The sequence below is a fragment of the Peromyscus maniculatus genome, chromosome 22, assembly GCF_049852395.1.
Source record: "Peromyscus maniculatus bairdii isolate BWxNUB_F1_BW_parent chromosome 22, HU_Pman_BW_mat_3.1, whole genome shotgun sequence".
NCBI lineage: Eukaryota > Metazoa > Chordata > Mammalia > Rodentia > Cricetidae > Peromyscus > Peromyscus maniculatus.
In genome coordinates, this window is record NC_134873.1 from 3,885,426 (window position 1) to 3,907,145 (window position 21,720).

A 21,720-nucleotide genomic window follows, 5' to 3' on the forward strand; every position below is an offset into this window, starting at 1 on the left:
GCGAGTGGCGGCGGCGGCGGGAACCGAGGCGGCGGCGAGCTTTGGGGGTCGCGACCGGCGGCGGCGGCGGCGGCATCGACGGCGGCGGGCCCGGAGGCGGGCGCAGAGCCGGGGCGCGATGGAGCGGAAGAGGTGGGAGTGCCCGGCGCTCCCGCAGGGCTGGGAAAGGGAAGAAGTGCCCAGGAGGTCGGGGCTGTCGGCCGGCCACAGGGATGTCTTTTACTATAGGTGAATGAGCGCGCCGGCCGCGCAGGGCCCCAACGGGCGCCTCCCAGCGGCCTCTGCGGCGGCCTGGGCGCCCCGGCCGCGGGCCGCGGTCTGGGCCGGGCGACGTGCGCACGAGCGAGCGAGCGAGCGCGCGAGCCGGCGTGCGTCCTACGTGCCGGGTCGCGGCCACTGCGCACGCGCCAGGCTCGGCTCGGCGCCCCGCGCGCGTGCGCCCGGCCCCGCGCCGCGCCTCCCGCCCGTGCGCCCCGCTCCGCGCGGCTGCCGCTCAGCGCGCGTGCGCCACGCGGGGCTCCCGCGGGCCCAGTGCGCGTGCGCGCCGCCCGCCGCGGCAGCCTCGTGGCTCGGCGTCCGTCCGTGGCGCCAGCTTTTGTCCTCCGCGGAGTCGGGGACCGTGCGCGCCGGGCGAGGGGCGCCCAGCCTGGGCCAGACGCCGCTGGGAAGCGGGGGTGGGGGGCGGGGGCTGACCCTGGGGCCCTCGTGGGGAGTTCGCGGGGACCACGCCGGGGTTCCGGGGCGCAGGGCGAACTGCCCGGGTGGCTCGGTCCCCTCGGCTGCACATTCTGCCTCCTCGGCCCCCCCACGCCCCCATTTCTGCGGTTCTCCCGCAGCCCGTGCTCCCAGCCGTGCCCCAAGAAGTCACATCTGCCATAGCGGCTTCTGACCGCTGAGATCATTGGCCTCTGCTGGTTCCGTGTCCCAGACTTTTTTTAATTTGATGCAGTATCTAGGTAGTCGACGTAGACCCGGCTGGCTTGCAGCCTCTCGGGCAGGGCAGTGACAGCAGTCGGAATTGCAGCCCGCACCTGCTGTCCTTCCTCGGCTCTTTGTGCGGTGGGGTGGGCACAGCACCCTGGGCCTCGTGCATGCCAGGCCCGCACCCTGCCGCTGAGCCACATTCCCAGTCGCCCTTTGCTCACTGCAGCCAGCATTGCATGGCGGCTCTGGGGAGGTTCTGTGGGCCCCTTGGTCTTTTGGAGTCTCAGGTTCCTTTAGGTCTGAAGAGAGGGGCGGGGCTGTTGTTTCCTAAAGGATGGAGGGGTTTTCCCATAGGGCTGCAAATGGTGTCTCTGGGTCCCGTGTGCATGCCGCCCCACCCCCTTCTTCCTGGCTTGCCCAGCCTCGCTGGAGCTTTTTAAAGCTTGTTGGCCCCGGTGTTCTGTCCTCCAGAGTCCGTAGGCCATGACCCCAGCTCTGCCACCTCTTTCCTGGGCACCTCAAGCCTCCGCAGCTCCCCAGCCTGCTGCTGTCCTCACCTCTGTCTAAAGCACAAAGTGTGAGAAACGCCTGGTGGGTGCTGTGGCCTGGACAACGGGCCCTCCTCCTTTGGGAGTTGGTCCAAAGCCACCTTGTCCCCAGGCTGTAGTTACCCCGCTCACCCTGCCCTCGCATATCCATGCCCAGAACAGCTGCAGACGCCACCCACTCCTTTGTGGTGACATCCTGTCAGTCAAGACTGTTCGTGAGCTTCCTCCCTGAGAACCCTCCCACACGTGCCGGACACCATGTGAGCTCTTAGGCCTGGGAACTTTGTCCCCAGCGCCACTGCAGGTCTGCACTCTGCCTGCTGAGGGCAAGCTGGAGCTGCGGGCTCTGTGGGTGCATTACATGGTCCTGTGTGGATCTGCACAGCAGTGCTCAGAACGCAGCCTGCACCGTTTCCACACCCCCACCTCACAAGGCGCCCCACCAGCCGCCACAGCCTTTCGGACTTGGATTTGTTTTGTTTTTGAGACACAGTCTTGCTGTGTAGCCCAGGCTGGCCTGGAACTTGGGGGCCCTCCTTCCTCAGCTGAGAGGCATGTGCCACCGTGCCTGGTTTTGTTTTCTAAATTAATACAGCTTTGTTGAGATGATTCAACCTGTATGCCAAACTCACTCACTAGAGGGCAGTGGGCTTTTGGCGTGTTCACACAGGAGGGATCACCGGCACACACGACTTTGGGGCATTTGCCATTTTAAAATGAGGCCCCAGGGGCTAAGGCCGGAACTCAGTGAGTAGACTTCCGCCTGGGGCATGGTTTGTTCCGGTTTGTCCCCATACCAACCACAAAAACCAGGCTTCACTGCCCGTCATCACCACATTCAGAAGGTGGAGACAAGGGGACCAAGGCTTCAGTGTGGCAAAGCCTTTGCCTTACACCACCCCATGCTCCCTCCCACCCCCTAAGCAGCTGCCAATCAGAGGCCTGTGCCTGGCTGGGGTCCACAGCTGGATTGGAAGCTTGAGGCACATGTGGGCTCAGTGCCGGCCCAGTGCTTTTGGGACCCCAGGCCCTGGCAGGCAGTGTGGGCTGGGGTGCCTCATTTGTGTGGTGCGCACACTGGGGGATCTCCTGGCTGAGTGGGTTCTGAGGGCACTCCGGGATCCGGGTGTGCAAAAGTGGGGCGCTATCTGTCTGGGCAGGACAGCCACATACAAACGGTTCCCAGCAGACACCACCATCTCAGCTGTAAAGAGGGACAGTGATTGCCAGCAAGATGTAACGGCAGCCCGACTGCCAGAGCTCCCCGTGGCTGAGACTAGGATGGAACCCGGAGTCTTACACGCCGCCAGCGCTAGCTCACCACTGAGCGGCACCCAGCCTGCCACCACCTCTGACTTTACTGAGAACTAAGATTGGGCAACTATAAAACCAATCCCAGCATTGTTCACTCAGCCCTGACAAATCTGCTTCTTGTTCTGGAACATTCTCTATCCTATCCGTGGGGCCCCCCATGCTTCACTCAGTGCGATGTCCTCAGGGCTCCTCCAAATTGTAATATGTCTGAGCTTTGCTCCTTTTCGTGGCTGAGTAATACTCCAGCATGTCATGGACCTCACAGGTGCATTTCCAGAAGACGGGTTGTCAGACCTACGCCCGTCCTGTGCACGGGCTCAAGGGAACACGCTGGCGCACACGTGCCAGCCCACCCTCGGGGGTTGAAGGCAGCACTGACTACATGGACAGTTAAGGCTAGCCTGGGGTACACGAGACCCTGTCTCAGAACCACTCAAAGGAAGTTGAGGACTGTGTAGCAGTCCTGAAGCCATGGGTCCGACCTCTAGCAACACTTGAATCCAGGCAGTGGCCACTCAGGCTGGAAGCCGCAGGATCAGGAATTCCTTTTTTATTTTTTTTTGGTCCCGTGTCCGGTGTCGTGTGGACTGAACCCAGGGCCAACCCTTTTTTTGGTTTTTCGAGGCAGGGTTTCTCTGTAGTTTTGGAGCCTGTCCTGAATCGCGATCTGTAGTCCAGGCTGGCCTCGAACTCCCAGAGATCCTCCTGCCTCTGCCTCCCGAGCGCTGGAACTAAGCTGTGCGCCACCACCGCCCAGCAGGATCAGGAATTCTTGGCTACATAGTGAGTTTTGAGACCAGCCTGGGCTACATGAGACCTGTTTCCCCCAAATACACACAGCCCTGTACCCCTACAGATAGGCGATTTCTGGGGCGCGAGGGCTGGTTTCGGGCCCAGGCAGCCGAGGGGTGCAGGCCCCAAGCCCCGGCTCCCGGGGGCTGTTCTTCCCGCTCGCTTACCCGTGGCCTCAGGACACCCTGGGGCGCGGAGAGCTCTCCCTCCCAGAGCGGTGGGCGGGGGCGGCCTGCCCGGGCTGACCAGCCTCCCGCCCGCAGCCCCAGCGGGAAGAAGTTCCGCAGCAAGCCACAGCTGGCGCGCTACCTGGGCGGCTCCATGGACCTCAGCACCTTCGACTTCCGCACGGGGAAGATGCTGATGAACAAGATGAATAAGAGCCGCCAGCGCGTGCGCTACGACTCCTCCAACCAGGTCAAGGTGAGGGCGGTGACGTCAGGGGGCGGGCCCTCGGGTTAGCCACGATCGCCATCGAGTCAGTACCTCGGCTGGCGGGAGCATGGCGCGCATTTGGTTCGGCGGGTGGGAGGTCTGCCGGCCTGATCGCCCGCCCAACACCATTCAGGCTCTGTCCAAACGCCTCCCTGGCCCCTCCAACCCTCCGTGGATCCCGGTCGGAGCGGCCCGCTGCAGAGTCTTCTTCCCCCAGGGCAAGCCTGACCTGAACACGGCGCTGCCCGTGCGGCAGACCGCATCCATCTTCAAGCAGCCGGTGACCAAGATCACCAACCACCCCAGCAACAAGGTCAAGAGCGACCCGCAGAAGGCGGTGGACCAGCCGAGGCAGGTGAGCCCCCGCGCAGTCTCCGGGTGGGCGCCCTGAGGCTTTGTCCTGAAGCTCGTCCTTCGGGGCGCAGGGGGCAGTGCCTTGCCCCAGAGCTCCTCCCAGCTCCCGGGTCTTCGCTCGGAAAGTACTTGCTCTTCCGAAAGAATGCCCCGAGCTTGGGGGCCCGCCCTCAGCCCAACACCGCGGTCTGAGGCGCAGCAAGAAACCTCCGCTTTAAAAAAAAAAAATCAACATAATAAAAGCCAGGGCTCCTTTGTGTTTTTCAGGCCTATTTGTAAACACCCCGTGGCTCCTGGGGGCTGGGATGGATGGACTGGTCACATCCCTCCCACCTCTGCGTCCTGTAACCTTGCCTCTCTCACCCTAAAGCTGTTCTGGGAGAAGAAGCTGAGCGGCCTGAGTGCCTTCGACATCGCTGAGGAGCTGGTCAGAACCATGGACCTGCCCAAGGGCCTGCAGGGTGAGCTGGGGCGGGGGCTGCCCCGGTGTGTGTGAGTGTGTGTGTGTGTGTGTGTGTGTGCGCGCGCGCGCGCGCCTGTGCGGGTTTCTTTGTACGGCTTGCGCACTGGTTCCCGTGGAGGCCGAGGGTGTCAGATAGCCCGCAGCTGGAGTGACAGGCGGTTGGGAGCCCTCTGGTGGGTGCTGGGAAGCATCCCTCGGGACCTCCTGTGGAACCCTGGCAGGCCTGGGCGCACAGATGGCCTGTCCTCTTCTGCCTTTGCCTGGGGTTCCAGCTTGGGCCGCCACGCCAGGCTTTGCTGAGGTCTCTGGACGGACTAGCCTAGGGTGAGGGCATGGCTGCCCAGGTGGCAGCCTGTGCTGGCCGGGCCCTGCCCACACTGTCCTCCCCACAGGGGTGGGCCCAGGCTGCACGGATGAGACGCTGCTGTCGGCCATCGCCAGCGCGCTGCACACCAGCACCCTGCCCATCACGGGCCAGCTCTCGGCAGCCGTGGAAAAGAACCCTGGCGTGTGGCTGAACACCGCGCAGCCCCTGTGCAAAGCCTTCATGGTGACTGACGACGACATCAGGTACCTGGCGCCCCACGCCCACCCGCATCCCCACAGTCAGTCATGGCAGGGATGCGGGGATGCAGGGATGCAGGGCAGGCCGGCAACCACCTGGCTCCTCAGTGTGTTCTGGAATGGCGGGGGTAACGCACACTGTGAGGTTCAGTCGGCTCAGTGACCATGACTTCCACAGGCCTGGGAGAACTGGGGAGCTGAAGAGGCTGGGTGGGGCTGGACCTGAGTGACAGCCCTCAGGAAGGGTCCAGGCCTGGTCGGCAGTGGCTCCTGTGTGGACAGCCCTGAGCGCCCGAGACAAGGCTCCTCAGCGGGAGGCCCTGGAGCCTGAGGGGCTGGCCTGGGTTTCCTGCCTCACACCAGGGTGCCGGGCGGGACAGGGCCAAGAGCAGCACCTGGTGGAACCAGATTCGGGGCCCACCGTGGCCCCAGGGCCCGGGTCTGCTTGCTCTGTGTGGACAAGGCGTGGCCGCTGCTGCCGTCTGTGGTTCCCACCCTCCTGGACCTGAGAAGTTGGAAACGTTAGGACACCAGTGGTCGCCCAAGCTGGTGGGGAGCTGTCGGAGTCCTAGAAGGGATGGGTGTGGCGGACCTGCGGGCCATCACTGGGTTCCTTGAGGCGCTGAGGTGAGGGTGTCCGTCCTCCAGGAAGCAGGAGGAGCTGGTGCAGCAGGTGCGCAAGCGCCTGGAGGAGGCGCTCATGGCCGACATGCTGGCCCACGTGGAGGAGCTGGCCCGGGATGGGGAGGCGCCCCTGGACAAGGCCTGTGCTGAGGACGAGGAGGACGAGGATGAGGAAGACGACGAGCCTGAGCCCGAGCGGGTCTAGCACAGGTGCTGCGGGCCGGTCAGGGTGACGGCGGCCGCTCGCTCGCTCGCCCCCCAGCCAGGCTGCCGACGGCTGCCCTCGCCTCTTCCAGACGGCCTGCCGCGCTGGGTTGCAGACTTCCCTCTGCCTGGCCTGGACCAGGTGGGGGCCAGGCCAGCAGGAGGCGGGCCTCGTGCGGGGAGCCCCCGGTGGGCCTCGGACTCACTTGCCCCTGCGCTTGTGGCAAGGAGCCCCACATTGAAAACTGAAGGTCGGGGCGCAGCTGGGAGGCAGCCTTCACCGCGGTCACCTCCCTGCCTCCTCACCATAAGAAGAAGCCCTGCTCGGCACCAAGGAGCTACAAGCTTTGTTGGGCCGCTGGAGGAAGGTTCTGGAAACACACCTGGCTGTTCCTGACTTTCAGCGTCCCAGGCCAGGATCTGGACTGCTACCAGGGTCTCGGGGTCGCCAGCCCCCCTGAGCTAGGGCCAGCAGCCAGCCAGGAACTTGCTTTCCTTCAATAAACCGATGGTAGGAACTTCTCGGCCTCTGACTTCTCACTCTGGGAGCCACAGCTCTGAGGGTGCCTGGCGAACCCACAGTGCCTGCTGCCCAGCCGTGGGACCCACCTGCTTCTGGGCCGCGGGGAGGCTTGGGGAGGGGTCAGTGGTTCTGCAGAGCCCAGTGAGTGTGCCTGGCCGTCCTCAGTCGCAGCAAGGTCTCCTCCAGGCTGGACAGCACCCAAGGCCGGAGCTGGCAGTCCCTCCAACAGAGATGCCACTCCTCTCTGGGTTCTCTCTAGGGCGACCATAGTGACCTGTGCCACCCCAGAGGACCCAGGGTTTGTAAGGTCCCTCCAGGACAGGGACTGGTGACCCCAGCATCCATGGCAGAATGATAAAGGTTTGGCATGGGAGACGGCCGGCGAGTGAGGCTCCGTCCTGCACAGCACACTAACCTGTGGGTACCGCCACCATCCCCTGGTGTCCCCTCCAAAGGGGACTGCTTCCCGTTCTCTGCCCCTCTACCGTGAGACACTTTTGTTGGTCAGGTCTGCATCCGTCAGAGGGGCCTGGTCCTGCCCTGGAGACTGGTCTCCTGCAGGACTTCCCACACAGCCTGCCCAACATCAGCTCCCCTGTGTCCAGGCTCTAAGTCCCTGGTGGCCTCAGCAGGCCAAGGGCAGTACAGCCTGGTGGGGCGCCCTGCAGTGGGTGCCGGCCCTGGTCCGGGAGGTGGGCGTGGGCCCTCTGTCTGCACCCAAGGGTGCACAGGGCGCCCTACAGTCCTTCCCAGCTCCACAAGCCCTGCATTGTTCGAAAGCCTCCTGCCACCCTTAACATCCCGCCCACAGACCCCAGGTCCCCAGCGTCCCCGTGGCCCTCCCACATGACCACGGGCCCTGCTGTCCTGAGGCCACCACGGACGAGCTCAGCTCCTCCAGGTCATGTTTCTGCCCATGGGCCACCATGAGAAAAGATGGTGGTAACAGATAAAGCTTCCCTGGATGGGGCCATCCACTGCCTGAGTGTTAGCCGGCCACGAGCAGGAAAACAAGGCTCTGACAGGGGCCACAGCCAGGGAGAGGCCCTGGAAAGCTCACAGCGGGGGCTGGGCGGGGTGGCCCACGCCCTTAGTCCCAGCACTAGGGAGGCAGACGGCTGTGAGTTCAAGGCCAGGCTGGTGTACAGAGCCTGTTACAGGACAGCCAGGGCGGCACAGAGAAACTTTCAAAAAAGAAACAAAAAGCTCACAGTGGCGTTGGAAAAGCAGGGGCAGGGAGGAGCCAGAACTGGGGAGGACTCAGACCGGGAGGACCCCGGCTCGGGAGGACTCAGGCTCGGGAGGACCCCAGCTCGGGAGGATCGCCTCTCGTGATGATGGATATTCTGCACCTATGTGAAGGTGACTCGGTACTGGTGCTGGGGGTGGAATCCGAGGCACCGTGCTGGTCAGGGGCTCACCGCTGCCCACCGGCGAGAGGTCCTGGACACTGATTACTGCAGCCATTTATTTTCAAATGAACCGAAGGACTCCAAATTTAGCTTTATTATTAGCGTGTGGAGCCTGACGTGCCAGGAGTCCTCACACGCTCAGAGACGTGTGCGCCAGGGCGTCGTCAACATGGCCACCAGGACACCTTGCCTGCCGGTGTCCTGCAAACTGACTCCGCACACACCTTCAGTCCCGTGGCACTGGGGCGAAGGTCAGAGGACACGGCCCGCCATCGACTGCAAGTTGTCATGCCTGGAAAGCAAGCGCCTTCCCACGCTTTCATCTGCTTCATGTGTGGGTGTTGTGCCTCCCAGTCTGCACACGGAAGCCAGGAGACAGCGTCAGAACCCTGGGACTGGAGTTAAGATGGTTGCGAGCCACCACGTGGGTGCTGGGACTTGAACCTGAGTCTACTAGGAAATCAGCCAGTACTCTAACCACTGAGCCATCGTCCCTCCAGCCCTCATTTTTTCTTTCTTTCTTTTTTTTTTTAAAGACTTATTATGTACACAGTGTTCTGCCTGTATGTATGATTGCAGGTCAGGAGAGGGCGCCAGATCTCATCACAGACGGCTGTGAGCCACCATGTGGGTGCTGGGAATTGAACTCAGGACCTCTGGAAGAGCAGCCAGTGCTCTAACCGCTGAGCCATCTCTTCAGCCCCCCATATTTAGTTCTTAGTTTGGTGATGGGGGATGAACCTAGGGCCAGGTGCATGCTGGGATGTGCTCTACCGCTGAGACACACCACAGCCCTGCGGAAGTGTCCAGGTCATTTTGTGTTATTTTACTTCACGGGTTTGTGTGTTGTTCATGCTTTCTCTGCCGTGTGTGCGTGTGTGCGTGCGTGTGTGCGCGTATGCATGTGTGTGTGTGCGTGAGTGTGCATGTGTATGTGTGCAAGTGTGTATGTGTGTGTGCGCACGTGTACATGTTCACTCGCCAGTGCGCACATGCAGCTGGCTGTCGGGGGAGCGCTCTGGTGTCTCTCCTCGGGTACCTCCCCTCAGATCGCTCTCAGGGTTGGGCCCCACCATACCAGGCTTTGATGGTCCTGACATGGGGAGGTCACCCCCTCAGGTACCTCACCCAGTGCGCGCTGCCGTCACCCCGGGGTCCACACGCTCCTGGCTCCTCTGGACAGGTGCCCCTCCCCCATGTCCCCAGACCCGACTTCCCGCCAGTGCTGGGGTGACAGACGGGCTGGAGCCAGTGCAGCCCATTTATGTGGTGCTGTGACTGGAACCCAGGGCTCCAAGTCCCAGGCAAGAGCAGGGCTGGTGAGCTAAAGCCTTTGTTGGGTTGTGATGTTTGTAGACAGTCTCGCTCTGTAGCCCAGGCTGGCCCGGAACTCACAGAGATCCACCTGCCTCTGCCTCCCGAGGGCTGGGATTAAAGGTGTGCACCACCATGCTCGGTTTACTTTTCAGTTTTTTAACTTAAAAAGTGTATGTGGGGGCTGGAGAGATGGCTCAGGGGTTAAGGGCACTGCCTGCTCTTTCAGAGGACCCAGGTTCAATTCCCAGCACCGACATGGCAGCTCACAACCAATGCATGTAAAATTAAGTTCAATTATTCTTAAAAAAAACAAAAACAAAAACAAAAACAAAAACTGTATGTGGCCGGGCGGTGGTGGCGCACGCCTTTAATCCCAGCACTGGGGAGGCTGAGGCAGGTGGATCTCTGTGAGTTCGAGACCAGCCTGGTCCACAGAGTGAGATCCAGGAGAGGCATCAAAACTACAGAGAAACCCTGCCTCGAAAAACAACAACAAGAAACTGTATGTGAAATGCCTGAGTTTATGTCTCTGCACCACACGCACATAGGAGCCCACAGAGGTCCGATGGGGTCCGGCGAGAGCACTGGATCCCCTGGAAATGGAAGTCAAGTGGTGGTGGGCTGCTCCGTGGGTGCTGGAAACTGAACCCGACTTCTGCGAGAGCAGTCAGCAGTGAGTCACCTCCCATCACCTCCGCAGCTCCTCACGGCCTGGGCTCTGGCTCAGCCGGGGCTCGGCGTTTAGGCTAGGGCTGCTGACCGGACCCTCCGGGGTTCGGGGATTACCCGCACACTGCTGTCATGAGAATCTGGGTCTCCTCAGCCCCCCTTCCCCATCTCCTGGACTGTGGCGTCCCCAGAACAATTATGAATCCTGACTCGTCAGAGGCTCTGCGGCCTCTCCCCTTGTTCCCTGCTTTACCTCTCCCTCCCCAGAACTTTCTTCTGTGCTCACCAGCCCAGCAGCCCCAGATTCAAAGACCTGGGGGGCAGGCAGGGCAGAGGTGACCGTGTGCGTCCCGACAGCCTCTGGCTTTGAGTACCTGCCAAAGCTGCTGGAAGTTTCTGCCCAGTGAAGGGCAAGGCCTGTAGCTGAGCCCAGGGAGGGGCTGGACATCAGGTATTAGGGAAAAATTAGTACTCCCCTCCCCAAAGGCAAGGTTTCCCTGTGCAGCCCTGGCTAATGTGGAACCTGCTCTGTAGACCAGGCTGGCCTTGAACTTACAGATCCGCCTGCCTCTGCCTCCCACATGCCGGGATTAAAGGCGGGCACCACCATGGCCTGGCTTCGACTTCTTAATATTGTTTTTAGATAGGCGGTCACTCAGTCCTGGCTGGCCTGGCACTTGAAGGTGTGAGTGACAAGACCCTGCCACCTCTTGACCTTTTAATTAGTGAGGGTGGCTTCTGGGCAGGGGACCCAACACACCGGAGGAATGAGGACGCGCCTCAGGGTTGCAGACTGTCCGTGTGTCCATGATGATCATAACAGTGACCAAACGCCATGGACGACACACACACACGGAGCAGAGGAGCAGGGGCGGCCTGTGCCCAGAGACCGCACACAACTGGTCGCAGTTCATAGCAGGGACCCAGGTCCACCTTGTTCAGCGGCGCCGGGGACAGGGTGGCCATGGAGGGGGCAGAGCCCGCGGACGGGGCTCTCTTCCTCCAGAGCCCGGGCACCTCGGGGGAGGGTGGGTCCCAATGACTGTGGGCAGTGGCTGGTGGGAAGCTACGCACCCCAAAAGCCCCATCCAGGGGATAATGTCTAGGTTTGGGGGTACACAATCCCCTCCACCTCCATCCCCAAGGGGGACAGGAGGCTGGACTCGGGGAAAGGAACCTCAGCGGCTGCCCAGGCGCCATGCCAAGGGGTATGGGACCAGGGGATTGCGCCAGCAGGATGCCAACATGCAGGTCATCACCAGGGTTCCCCGCTGGGTCATTAGATGCGCTCGGAGTGGAGGCCCTGGCTGAAGGAGGACGGCAGCAGCCAGGGGACGACAGGCACGGGAGGGGGCGCCACCCTGCTACTCGGAGAAAGGTTCCTGCCTGTGGGGGTGAGGAGGGGCCGGGAAGCACTGGTACCCGAAACCAGAGGGTCCCCAGAGGCACAGAGGTACAAGTCCCCGGCTTCTGGAGGCCAGAGACAAGCTGGGGCAAGCCAGGCCCGGCGGGAGGACCGTGGCTGCGCCTGTGGAAGGAGATGGGGTGGGGAACACCCGGTGTCCGCGAGGTGATCCCTGCCAGGGGTCCCCGCGGTCCCCGGGCGCGCGGGGTGGGGGGGTCTCTGCTTTCGGAGGGCGCGGACTGACTTGGGGCGGCGGACGCGGGAGGGGACACCACACTTCTGCATGCAGATGAGAGTCCGTGTCTTAGAGGGGGATGGCGAGGGGAGACAGCGTGACCGCGGGGTGATCCCCGACCGAGGGTCCCCGGGAGCGCACTGGGAGGCCGGGGTGATGGGAAGGGCCTCTGGCGCCCACGCCCACCCCGCTCCCCGCTCCCCCCGGACGCGAAGACCAGACCCGGAGGGGGCCCCGCTCCGGCGACCCACCTGCGGCGCCTCCCGCACGTGTGAGCGCGCTGGGGGTGGGGGGCAGGGGGGGGGGGAGGGCCGCACACGTGACCGCCGGCCCGGCCCGCGCGTGCGCAGCGGCGGTGCCCATTGTTGGCCGCGGTGACGTCGCGGGGCGGGGCCGGGGCGGGGCGGCGGGAGGGCGGAGGGAGGGAGGGCACGAGCGTCCCGTGCCACCGCCGCCCTCGCCGCCGCCGCCGCAGCCGCCGCCGCCGCCGCCGCCTCGGCCGCCCAGGAGCCGCCGCCAGCCCCGCCACAGCGCCACCGCCCCGCAGCCCCGCGTCCCCGCAGCATCCCCGCGCCGCCGTCCCCGCCCCGCCGCTGGATGCCGGCGGCCGGCGGCCGAGCTCGCAGACGCGGAGGGCGGCGCGGGCGGCGGCGGCGGCGCGGGCCCGAGCGCTAAAGCCATGCCGGGCTCCAGCGGGCAGCCCGACGCGGGCGGCGCGGGAACCGGGACCACCGCCGGCGACCCCGGGCATCCGCACCCTGTCCTCGCGGGAGCCGAGGATGCCGCGCCCCGGCCGCCACCCGAGCCCGACGACGCGGCCGCTGCGCTGCGCCTGGCGCTGGACCAGCTGTCCGCGCTCGGGCTGGGGGGCGCGCGCCCCGGAGATGAGGAGGGGACGGCGACGCGCGGCGCGGACGGGGCGGCGGAGCGCGGGGAGGACGGGCCCGCGCCCCCCGACGAGCTCGAGACGGCCGCGGCGCCCCCGGTGCCTGGCGCGCCCTCGATGGGCGTGGGACCCTCGATGACCGGCGCCCCCTCGATGGCCCTGGCACCCTCGGTGATGACCGGCGCACCCTCGATGGCCCTGGCACCCTCGGTGACCGGTGCACCCTCGATGGCCCTGGCACCGTCGGTGACCAGTGCACCCTCGATGGCCGTGGGACCCTCGGTGACCTGTGCACCCTGCATGGCCGTGGCACCCTCGGTGACCGTGGCACCTTCGATGGCCCTGACACCCTCGGTGACCGTGGCACCCCCAGTGACTGTGGGACACTCGGTGACCCTGGCCCCCGCGATGGCCGTGGCTTCCTCGGTAGCCCCCGGCGGGCTGCCTCTTCTGGACCCCGACGTGAGCCCCCGGCCGTCTCCCCCAGACGTGTTCGCCAGCTTCGCCCCGCACCCGGCCGCCCTGGGTCCCTCGACGCTGCTGGCCGAGCAGCTGAACGTGATCGGCAGTCGCAAGAAGAGCGTGAACATGACCGAGTGTGTGCCGGTGCCCAGCTCGGAGCATGTCGCGGAGATCGTGGGTCGTCAGGGTGAGTGGCTGCCGTCGGGGGGGGGGGGGCAGGGCCGCTGCTTATGCTCGTGGGTCGATGTCGGGGGTGGGTGTGTGTTTGGGGGGAGGGAACCAGCTCCGGCTCCTTCTACCCCTGTGTGGATGTGACCGGGAGACCCCGGGACACGCCCCGCGTGGGCTCTGGGCCCCGGCGGATTCCTTGGCGCCTTTGTTCAAAGCCGCCGGCTGCTGTAGAAGTTGGGCACAGCCCAGGCTGTGGCCACTGCCGCCGCCTTTGTCTGGGCTCCTGGGGACAACCACAGCCCCCGTGCCAGCACCCGGGGACCCCCTGAGACGCAGGCAGGCCCCTCAGAAGCGGCAGCCGGGGCTCAGCGGGGGTGCTCCCCATCACCGCCGTGGGCGCGGGGCGGGGCCGGCCCAGATTCGGTAGCCCGGGGAGGACGGCCGGAGGGTGGGGAGGGAAGTGTCCCTAGCGGGTGCCTCCCTCAGCCCCCTGGGGGTCCAGACCAGGGTGCTGTCGTCTGAGAAAAGGACTCTGGCCCTAGGCCGTGCCCCGAGCTTGAGAATCTGGGGTTTATAGGAGGACCCTGCTGGCGGCCGCTCTCCAGTGGGGTGCACCTCCCCCCCCCCCAGCCCATCTTGACATGCTGACCCCGGGCAGGCCTAGGGTGTAGGGATCCACGCTCCCCGGGGTCCGGGGGTCCCTGCCGCAGCGCGGTGAGGCTGGGGAGTGTCTCTGTTGCCCTCCCATTGTTCTCTTTGTTCGAAAGCCAGGCTGAGATTCGCACGGTGACATCAGGCCAGCCGCTGCTCATTGGCCCTTGAGCTGCTGGGGCGGGCGCGAGCCTGGTGGGCAGTGCCTGGCCTCACACACCCACAGGGCTGGGTAGCCGTGGTCCCCAACTTTCCCCTGCCTTGCGCACCCACAGGTGCCTGCCCCGGCACCCCCTCCCCGTGAGGGGGATCCGCCTTGTCGTGGGAACTTTAGGGCGGGGCTCGGGCATCCCCAGACCCTCCATGTAGCCCGTGCAGGGTGGTGGCGGCGGCGGTGGTTTGAATTGCAAGGTGGCCGTCACCCTCCAGCGGGCGTGGACACTCAGGGCCACCTCCCCCGGCCCCGGGTGGGTGGGGCAGCGCCCGGGTCTCCGGGGCTCTTTGTCCGTGGACCTGTCCCACGCCGGCTGGGAATGAATGGACCGCGCCGGGCCTAGGGGCGCGTGGCCAGGGCGAGCCCTGGAGGAGGCGGCCGCCCCTTTGTGTGGGCGCCCCCCCTCCCCGGGGCCGCTTTCCGCGAGTCTCCCTCCCCACGGCCGCCCCTGACTGTGCAGGGACCAGGTCTGTGCAGAGTCGGTGTGGACCGAGAAGGGGGTCCGTGGTCCTTTGTCCGGACCCGGGTCCCGGGGAGTGGTGTGAACAGCACTGGGTGGTGCAGACCCAGATCCGGGGCGCGGGGCGCAGTCCACACCTGCGGTGCGACTGGGACCCAGATTTGGGGTCATTGGTGGCCACAGCAAGGCTGGCCCTGAGTCCACACACGCACACACCAGAGGGGTCCACACACACACGCACACCTGCGGGGTCCACACACGCACAGCACACACACCGGCGGGGTCCACACACGCACACACACAGACACCGGTGGGGTACACACACACACCTGCACACACACGCACACCGGCGGGGTCCACACACACGCACACGCACACGCACACACACGCACACGCACACGCACACGCACACACACGCACACCGGCGGGGTCCACACACACACACACGCACACGCACACACACGCACACCGGCGGGGTCCACACACACGCACACGCACACGCACGCACACAGACCCCAATCCTGCTCCAGCGGGGTGCACGGGTGTGTGCTGTGTACCTGGACTCCCGGGTGTGCACACCTGGTCCAGCCTCCCGCCCCCAGTGCCCGAGGGGAAAGGTTTATTTTAATCCCCCAGCCGTAGCCATCGCGCAGGGGCCCCGGACCCGCCCGCCCCCCGCGGCTCCCTCACCCCGCTCTCTCGGAGCACCCAGCACCAGCACCCTAGGGCGGCCCCGCCCGCAGTCGTTAATCACGGAAAGGCCGCACGAACGGGCGGGGAGAGGCCTCTGCCCGGCTGTGCCCAGCCTTGGTCAGGGTCACAGGTCACGGGTGTCCCCGTGTTCACCCCCGGGCACAAAAGATGTTCCGCACCCGACCAGAGCAGCAGGGAACCCGGGCCAGCCTGAGCCTCAGTCTTTGCAGATGTGGAATGGGTTGGAGGGGATTTGGGGGACACGCCCCCAGCCCCTCACTGGGGATTCTGAGCGGGGCTCCACCCTGACCACGCCCCCAGCCCCTCACTGGGGATTCTGGGCGGGGCTCCACCCTGACCACGCCCCCAGCCCCTCACTGGGGATTCTGGGCGGGGTTCCACCCTCACCACGCCCCCAGCCCCTTACTGGAGGATTCTGGGCGGGGCTCCACCCTGACCACGCCCCCAGCCCCTTACTGGAGGATTCTGGGCGGAGCTCCACCGTGACCACGCCCCCAGACCAGTGTTAATCACTGACCTGCAGCCCCAGCTCTGTGTTTTGTTGGTAGCCCAGGCTGGCCTCCATGGGGCAGTGAGAGCTGAGGTGGTGGTGTGTGTCCCGCTCTTTGTAGTCTCTGGGTCCTCAGGGCCACACCCAGGGCTGCCATCTGGGCCAAGGCATGTGGGCCCAGCCAAGGGCAGCCGCTGGCCGGCGCGTGTGGGGTCCTTTCCTCGTTCCCCTCACTGGGTTCGCGCGCCTGCCCCAGCCGCCGCCGGCTCGCCAATCCCAGCGCTGTGCGGCCGTCCCCGCTCCTGACGGGTGGACAGAGGACCCCATCCGTGGGGCTCCCTCCTGGCTTCCTGCGCCTAGGAGTGGAAGCCAGGGCAGCAGATGAGGGGCAGCCTGGGGAGCTTTGAGGGTGGCAGCGCTTTGGGCACCGGCTTCGTTTTTTCTTTTTTGTTTTTCGAGACAGGGTTTCTCTGTGCAGCCCTGGCTGTCCTGGATCTCACTCTGTAGACCAGGCTGGCCTCGAACTCACAGAGATCCGCCTGCCTCTGCCTCCCGAGGGCTGGGATTAAAGGCACGCGCCACCACCTGGGGTGGGGGTGCCAGCTTCTTATTGGGGTCCCATGGAAGTAGACGCATAGCCAAACAGGGGACAGGCCCTCAGCCCCGGCCCTGGAGAGGGCAGGAACCCGTCAGGGAGGTGTGACTTCCACAGTTGGAGGCCCGGGTCCTGGTGGGCATGGCGCGCGCCCGCCCGGATCTGCAGGTCCCACTGCTGTCCTGTTAGGCTGGGACCGGAGCATCACTGAGGCCCTGTGCCAGCCTCTGGCTCTGGGTGGTGCTGGCCCCGCCTCCCGGGCGCCCCGCCTCCCGGGCGCCCCGCCTCCCGGGCGCCCCGCCTCCCGGGCGCCCCGCCTCCCGGGCGCCCCGCCTCCCGGGCGCCCCGCCTCCCGGGCGCCCCGCCTCCCGGGCGCCCCGCCTCCCGGGCGCCCCGCCTCCCGGGCGCCCCGCCTCCCGGGCGCCCCGCCTCCCGGGCGCCCCGCCTCCCGGGCGCCCCGCCTCCCGGGCGCCCCGCCTCCCGGGCGCCCCGCCTCCCGGGCGCCCCGCCTCCCGGGCGCCCCGCCTCCCGGGCGCCCCGCCTCCCGGGCGCCCCGCCTCCCGGGCGCCCCGCCTCCCGGGCGCCCCGCCTCCCGGGCGCCCCGCCTCCCGGGCGCCCCGCCTCCCGGGCGCCCCGCCTCCCGGGCGCCCCGCCTCCCGGGCGCCCCGCCTCCCGGGCGCCCCGCCTCCCGGGCGCCCCGCCTCCCGGGCGCCCCGCCTCCCGGGCGCCCCGCCTCCCGGGCGCCCCGCCTCCCGGGCGCCCCGCCTCCCGGGCGCCCCGCCTCCCGGGCGCCCCGCCTCCCGGGCGCCCCGCCTCCCGGGCGCCCCGCCTCCCGGGCGCCCCGCCTCCCCCGGGCCGGAGGGTTTCTGGGATTGCAATGGGGGGGTGTCCACAACCCACAACCCCCCCCCCCCCAGCTCTCTGGAGTGTCCCGGTCATGGCCCCTCCGGGCAGCAGGACTCCCGGCCTGGCAGGCAGGGGGAGGAGAGCGTGGCAGGCGTTCGTTCCCGTCCTCAGCTCCCGCCGCGCACACTGCTGTCAGGGCCTCATGTTAGCTCAGGCTGGCCTCGAACTCACTGTAGCTGAGCGTGACCTTAAACTCCTGTCCTCCTGCCTCGGGTCACCAATGCTAGAGAGCAGATCGGGTGTCACTGGGAAGCCTGAGCTGGCCCTGAACTCGCGGCCGTCCTCCTGCCTCAGCATCCCCGGGGCTGGGGCGGCCAAAGTGCGCCACCGCGCTGCCAGGAGGGGTGAGGCCGCCCGTCGGGGGTGGCGGCAGGCTCCGGAGTTCCCGCTGGGGCTGGGGAGGGGCGCATGCAAGCCGCAGCTGGTGGGTGTGGATTCCGAGGAGGCTGCACCAGGTTCCCTTCATTTTAAAATTTCACTCCTTCATTCATTCCTGGAGGGGGTGGGGGGGCAGAGGCCAGATGGTGGGCGTCGGTTCTCCCCACCGCATTGGTCTTGGTGGTTGGAGCTCGGGTTATCAGGCGGGGCTGCAAACCCCTCCAAAGGAACCCGCAAGCCAGCGCGCCCTCCCTGCTGCGGCGCGCGCGCGCCCTTCTGACCAATCCTTTGCACCCGGAGATGGAAATGGGGGGTAGGAGGCCCGTGTGGAGCCTGGGGGTAGATAGTGGATAGATAGTGTATCCAACAACTTGGGGGTCTAGATAGTGTATCCAACAACTTGGGGGTCTAGATAGTGTATCCAGCTTGGGTGCCCTGGGTCACGTGTCTCCCGTCTCCCTAGGGTGCAAGATCAAGGCTTTGCGCGCCAAGACCAATACCTACATCAAGACGCCGGTGCGCGGCGAGGAGCCGGTCTTCATCGTGACGGGGCGCAAGGAGGACGTGGAGATGGCCAAGCGCGAGATCCTGTCGGCCGCCGAGCACTTCTCGCTCATCCGCGCCACGCGCAGCAAGGCGGGTGGGCTGTCGGGGGCCACCCCGGGCCCCCCGAACCTGCCCGGCCAGACCACCATCCAGGTGCGCGTGCCCTACCGCGTGGTGGGGCTGGTGGTGGGGCCCAAGGGCGCCACCATCAAACGGATCCAGCAAAGGACGCACACGTACATCGTGACCCCGGGTCGCGACAAGGAGCCGGTGTTCGCGGTGACCGGGATGCCCGAGAACGTGGACCGCGCGCGCGAGGAGATCGAGGCGCACATCACGCTGCGCACCGGGGCCTTCACCGACGCGGGGCCCGACAGTGACTTCCACGCCAACGGCACCGACGTGTGCCTGGACCTGCTGGGGGCCGCGGCCAGCCTCTGGGCCAAGGCCCCCCACCCGGGACGGAGGCCCCCCGCCGCCGCCAGCGGCCTGCGTGGGGACAGCGCCCTGGGCGCCGCCAGCACCCCGGAGCCCTTCTACGTGGGCGGCCGCGGAGGGCCGCCCCTGCCGGACCCGAGTCCCAGCAGCCCCTACGGGGGCTCGGGCAACGGGGGCTTCACCTTCGGCGGGGACGGGCCCGGCGCGCCCGCGGGGACGGCCGCCTCCGACGACTGTGACTTTGGTTTTGACTTCCTGGCGCTGGACCTGACCGTGCCCGCCACGGCCACCATCTGGGCGCCGTTCGAGCGCGCCGCGCCCCTGCCGGCCTTCAGCGCCTGCCCCGCCGCCGCCGCCGCCGCCGCGGTGAACGGGGCGCCCTCGCAGCCCGGCACCGGCGCGCGGCGCAGCAGCGGCGGCGGCGGCGGGGCAGGCGGCGGGGCCGCCACCACCCCGCGCCACTCGCCCACGCTGCCCGAGCCCGGGGGACTCGGCCTGGAGCTGCCGCTCGCGCGCCGGGGCGTCCCGGACCCCGTGGGTGCTGTGCCTTGGCGACCCCCGCAGAGCGCGCTGCCGCCCTTCTCCGGCGGCGGCGGCGGCGGCGCCCCCTTCTCCAGCGGCCCCTCTCTGCCCAGCCCCGCCCAGGCGGCCTCCACCCTGGACGCCGCCGCCGCCGTCGCCTCTGAGGGCAGCCACAAGCCATCCACCACCGCGGCGGCTGCAGCGGCGAACTCCTCGGCGCCCGCCGCGGCCCCGGGGCCCCCCGCCGCAGCCTTGGCTCGCGAGTGCGTGGTGTGCGCGGAGGGCGAGGCCATGGCCGCCCTGGTCCCCTGCGGCCACAACCTCTTCTGCATGGACTGCGCCGTCCGCATCTGCGGGAAGAGCGAGCCCGAGTGCCCCGCCTGCCGCACGCCGGCCACCCAAGCCATTCATATCTTTTCCTAGCGGGGCGGCCCCGGGGGGCGGCGGGGAGGCAGAGGGGCCCACGCGTGTCGCAAACAGCTTTAACTCCTGCAGCAGGCGTCGAGGCCGTCAGCTTGCGGCCCAGCGGCAGCGGCGCCTCGGTCCTTGACAAGTGACAGTATTGAGTGAGCCGGTGATAATAAAGCCGGAGAATTCTCTGTTTGCACTTTTTATTAAGACACCCTGTCCCGTTTCCGGGGTGATCTTAGAACAAACAAAAAAAATAACACGATATTTACAACTCTCACTGGATTTAACAGTGTGGATTCTTGTAGAGACTTCCAGAACAAGGCAGGTGGCTTTGTCCCCCCCCCACACACACACACACATACACACTCCCTTTTTTTGGGGCAAATATACCATTTTGTACATCCGCCACGGGGTGGCCAGCGGAGGGGAGGGAGGGTGTCGAGGGGCGTCCCATCAACAGATTTATAACTTTGGTTTGACTGTGGTATTTTTTGTTTCTGTTTTTTTAAATTAAGACTCAGTGTTGCGGTTTTTCTGTTGTTTTTTAAAAAGGTTTTTAAAGTTTTTTTTATTGTTATTTTTACTTCATACTTCCTGTGTATATGTAGGGAATTTATATTAGATATATGTACTTTACGGAATAAATTTTAAGAACTAAAATATATTTTATTTTAAATAAAGCAACGGACCTTTAATCTTTGACAGCTAAATCACTGATTATATATTTGCTGAACTGATTTAAGGGTTTAAAAAAATTGTATCAAGAGTTTTATTTTTGGACTTGACAGCCTTCCTAATAAAGTTGTTTTCTTATATGTCAGCACTGGCGTCCACATGGTGTGGGAGGACGAGACCCAGGATGGGCGTCCCTGGAGAGGGGCCCCATTGCCCTCCCGCCGTGAGATCCAGAAAAAAGAGATGGGGTTGGCCGCGCGGTGGTGGTGCACGCCTTTAATCCCAGCACTCGGGAGGCAGAGGCAGGGGGGTCTCTGGGTTTGAGGCCAACCTGGGCTACAGAGTGAGATCCAGGGCAGCCAGGGCTACACAGAGAAACCCAGAAAACCAACAATAAAACTGGGTATTGAGATAACAACCAGCCCTCCTGGTGCAGGCCTGGTGCTGTGGTCCCCCCACCATAATAACAGCCCCTCTATTGTCTGGGAAGGCAGCTGCCCCTGGGGCTGTCTGCCTGGTGAGCATGTGGGGACCCGCCACCCACCCCTGAGGGCTGCAGATGCTGTGAGTCAGCCCCACTCACCCAGGAACTGCCCTCCCCACCAAGGCGGGATGGGGAGGCTGTGACCAGAGTCGCATGGTTGCTGCTCAGTGGACGCCACACTGGACAGAGAACCTGGGAGCTGTGACTTGAGGGTGGTGTCGTGCGGCTCTGACATCCGGCAGCGGTCAGGGAGGGGCCGTGGGGACGGGTGGGGGGGTCCTGCAGGCGGGGGATGCGGTACACGGCGACTTAGCACCCGGCAAGTGAGGACGCCACCGAAGGGCAGCTCGGTGAGCCAGGGGGTGTCGGGGTCACAGGAGTGTGGTGGGGGGTCACAGGAGTGTGGTGAGGGGTCACAGGAGTGTGGTGAGGGGTCACAGGAGTGTGGTGAGGGGTCACAGGAGTGTGGTGAGGGGTCACAGGAGTGTGGTGAGGGGTCACAGGAGTGTGGTGAGGGGTCACAGGAGTGTGGTGAGGGGTCACAGGAGTGTGGTGAGGGGTCACTCACAGGAGTGTGGTGAGGGGTCACAGGAGTGTGGTGAGGGGTCACAGGAGTGTGGTGAGGGGTCACAGGAGTGTGGTGAGGGGTCACAGGAGTGTGGTGAGGGGTCACAGGAGTGTGGTGAGGGGTCACTCACAGGAGTGTGGTGAGGGGTCACTCACAGGAGTGTGGTGAGGGGTCACAGGAGTGTGGTGAGGGGTCACAGGAGTGTGGTGAGGGGTCACTCACAGGAGTGTGGTGAGGGGTCGCTCACAGGAGTGTGGTGAGGGGTCGCTCACAGGAGTGTGGTGAGGGGTCACTCACAGGAGTGTGGTGAGGGGTCACAGGAGTGTGGTGAGGGGTCACAGGAGTGTGGTGAGGGGTCACTCCTAA

At 65.5% G+C, this 21,720-nt stretch overlaps 2 protein-coding genes and 1 long non-coding RNA gene across 6 annotated transcripts; 2 read left to right on the plus strand and 1 right to left on the minus strand.

Annotated features, from left to right (window-relative positions):
- Positions 1-6,740, plus strand: Mbd3 (methyl-CpG binding domain protein 3). Of its 4 annotated transcripts, none has more exons than XM_076559328.1 (6): positions 1-132; positions 3,842-4,001; positions 4,147-4,368; positions 4,738-4,828; positions 5,223-5,400; positions 6,043-6,740. In XM_076559328.1, the coding sequence occupies exons 1-6, from the start codon at positions 119-121 to the stop codon at positions 6,221-6,223; spliced, it is 846 nt and encodes a 281-aa protein (XP_076415443.1). In that variant the 5' UTR covers positions 1-118; the 3' UTR covers positions 6,224-6,740. The 4 variants fall into 4 exon arrangements, with proteins under 4 accessions (XP_076415443.1, XP_076415444.1, XP_076415445.1 ...); XM_076559329.1 differs by having other exon boundaries at positions 4,231-4,368; XM_076559330.1 differs by having other exon boundaries at positions 95-228.
- A 1,471-nt stretch (positions 6,741-8,211) lies between these two features.
- On the minus strand, positions 8,212-12,076 carry LOC143270221 (uncharacterized). Its single transcript, XR_013047266.1, has 2 exons — positions 12,035-12,076; positions 8,212-8,512 (listed from the first exon to the last, which is right to left on the minus strand). It is a non-coding gene; the product is annotated as an uncharacterized LOC143270221 (long non-coding RNA).
- Positions 12,077-12,186: 110 nt separating this feature from the next.
- Positions 12,187-19,904, plus strand: Mex3d (mex-3 RNA binding family member D). Its single transcript, XM_076559326.1, has 3 exons — positions 12,187-13,318; positions 18,174-19,625; positions 19,715-19,904. Exons 1-3 carry the CDS (start codon positions 12,463-12,465, stop codon positions 19,771-19,773), a joined length of 2,367 nt encoding a protein of 788 aa, XP_076415441.1. The 5' UTR covers positions 12,187-12,462; the 3' UTR covers positions 19,774-19,904.
- The last annotated feature ends 1,816 nt before the right edge of the window (positions 19,905-21,720 follow it).

Coding starts and splice junctions, on each gene's coding strand:
- Mbd3 (XM_076559330.1), top strand. CDS start 119: ATGGAGCGGAAGAGGTGGGAGTGCCCGGCGCTCCCGCAGGGCTGGGAA. Junction 4,829..5,222: donor CCTGCCCAAGGGCCTGCAGG/GTGAGCTGGGGC, acceptor TCCTCCCCACAG/GGGTGGGCCCAGGCTGCACG. Junction 5,401..6,042: donor GTGACTGACGACGACATCAG/GTACCTGGCGCC, acceptor TCCGTCCTCCAG/GAAGCAGGAGGAGCTGGTGC.
- Mex3d (XM_076559326.1), top strand. CDS start 12,463: ATGCCGGGCTCCAGCGGGCAGCCCGACGCGGGCGGCGCGGGAACCGGG. Junction 13,319..18,173: donor GGAGATCGTGGGTCGTCAGG/GTGAGTGGCTGC, acceptor CCGTCTCCCTAG/GGTGCAAGATCAAGGCTTTG. Junction 19,626..19,714: donor GCCGGCCACCCAAGCCATTC/ATATCTTTTCCT, acceptor CTCCTGCAGCAG/GCGTCGAGGCCGTCAGCTTG.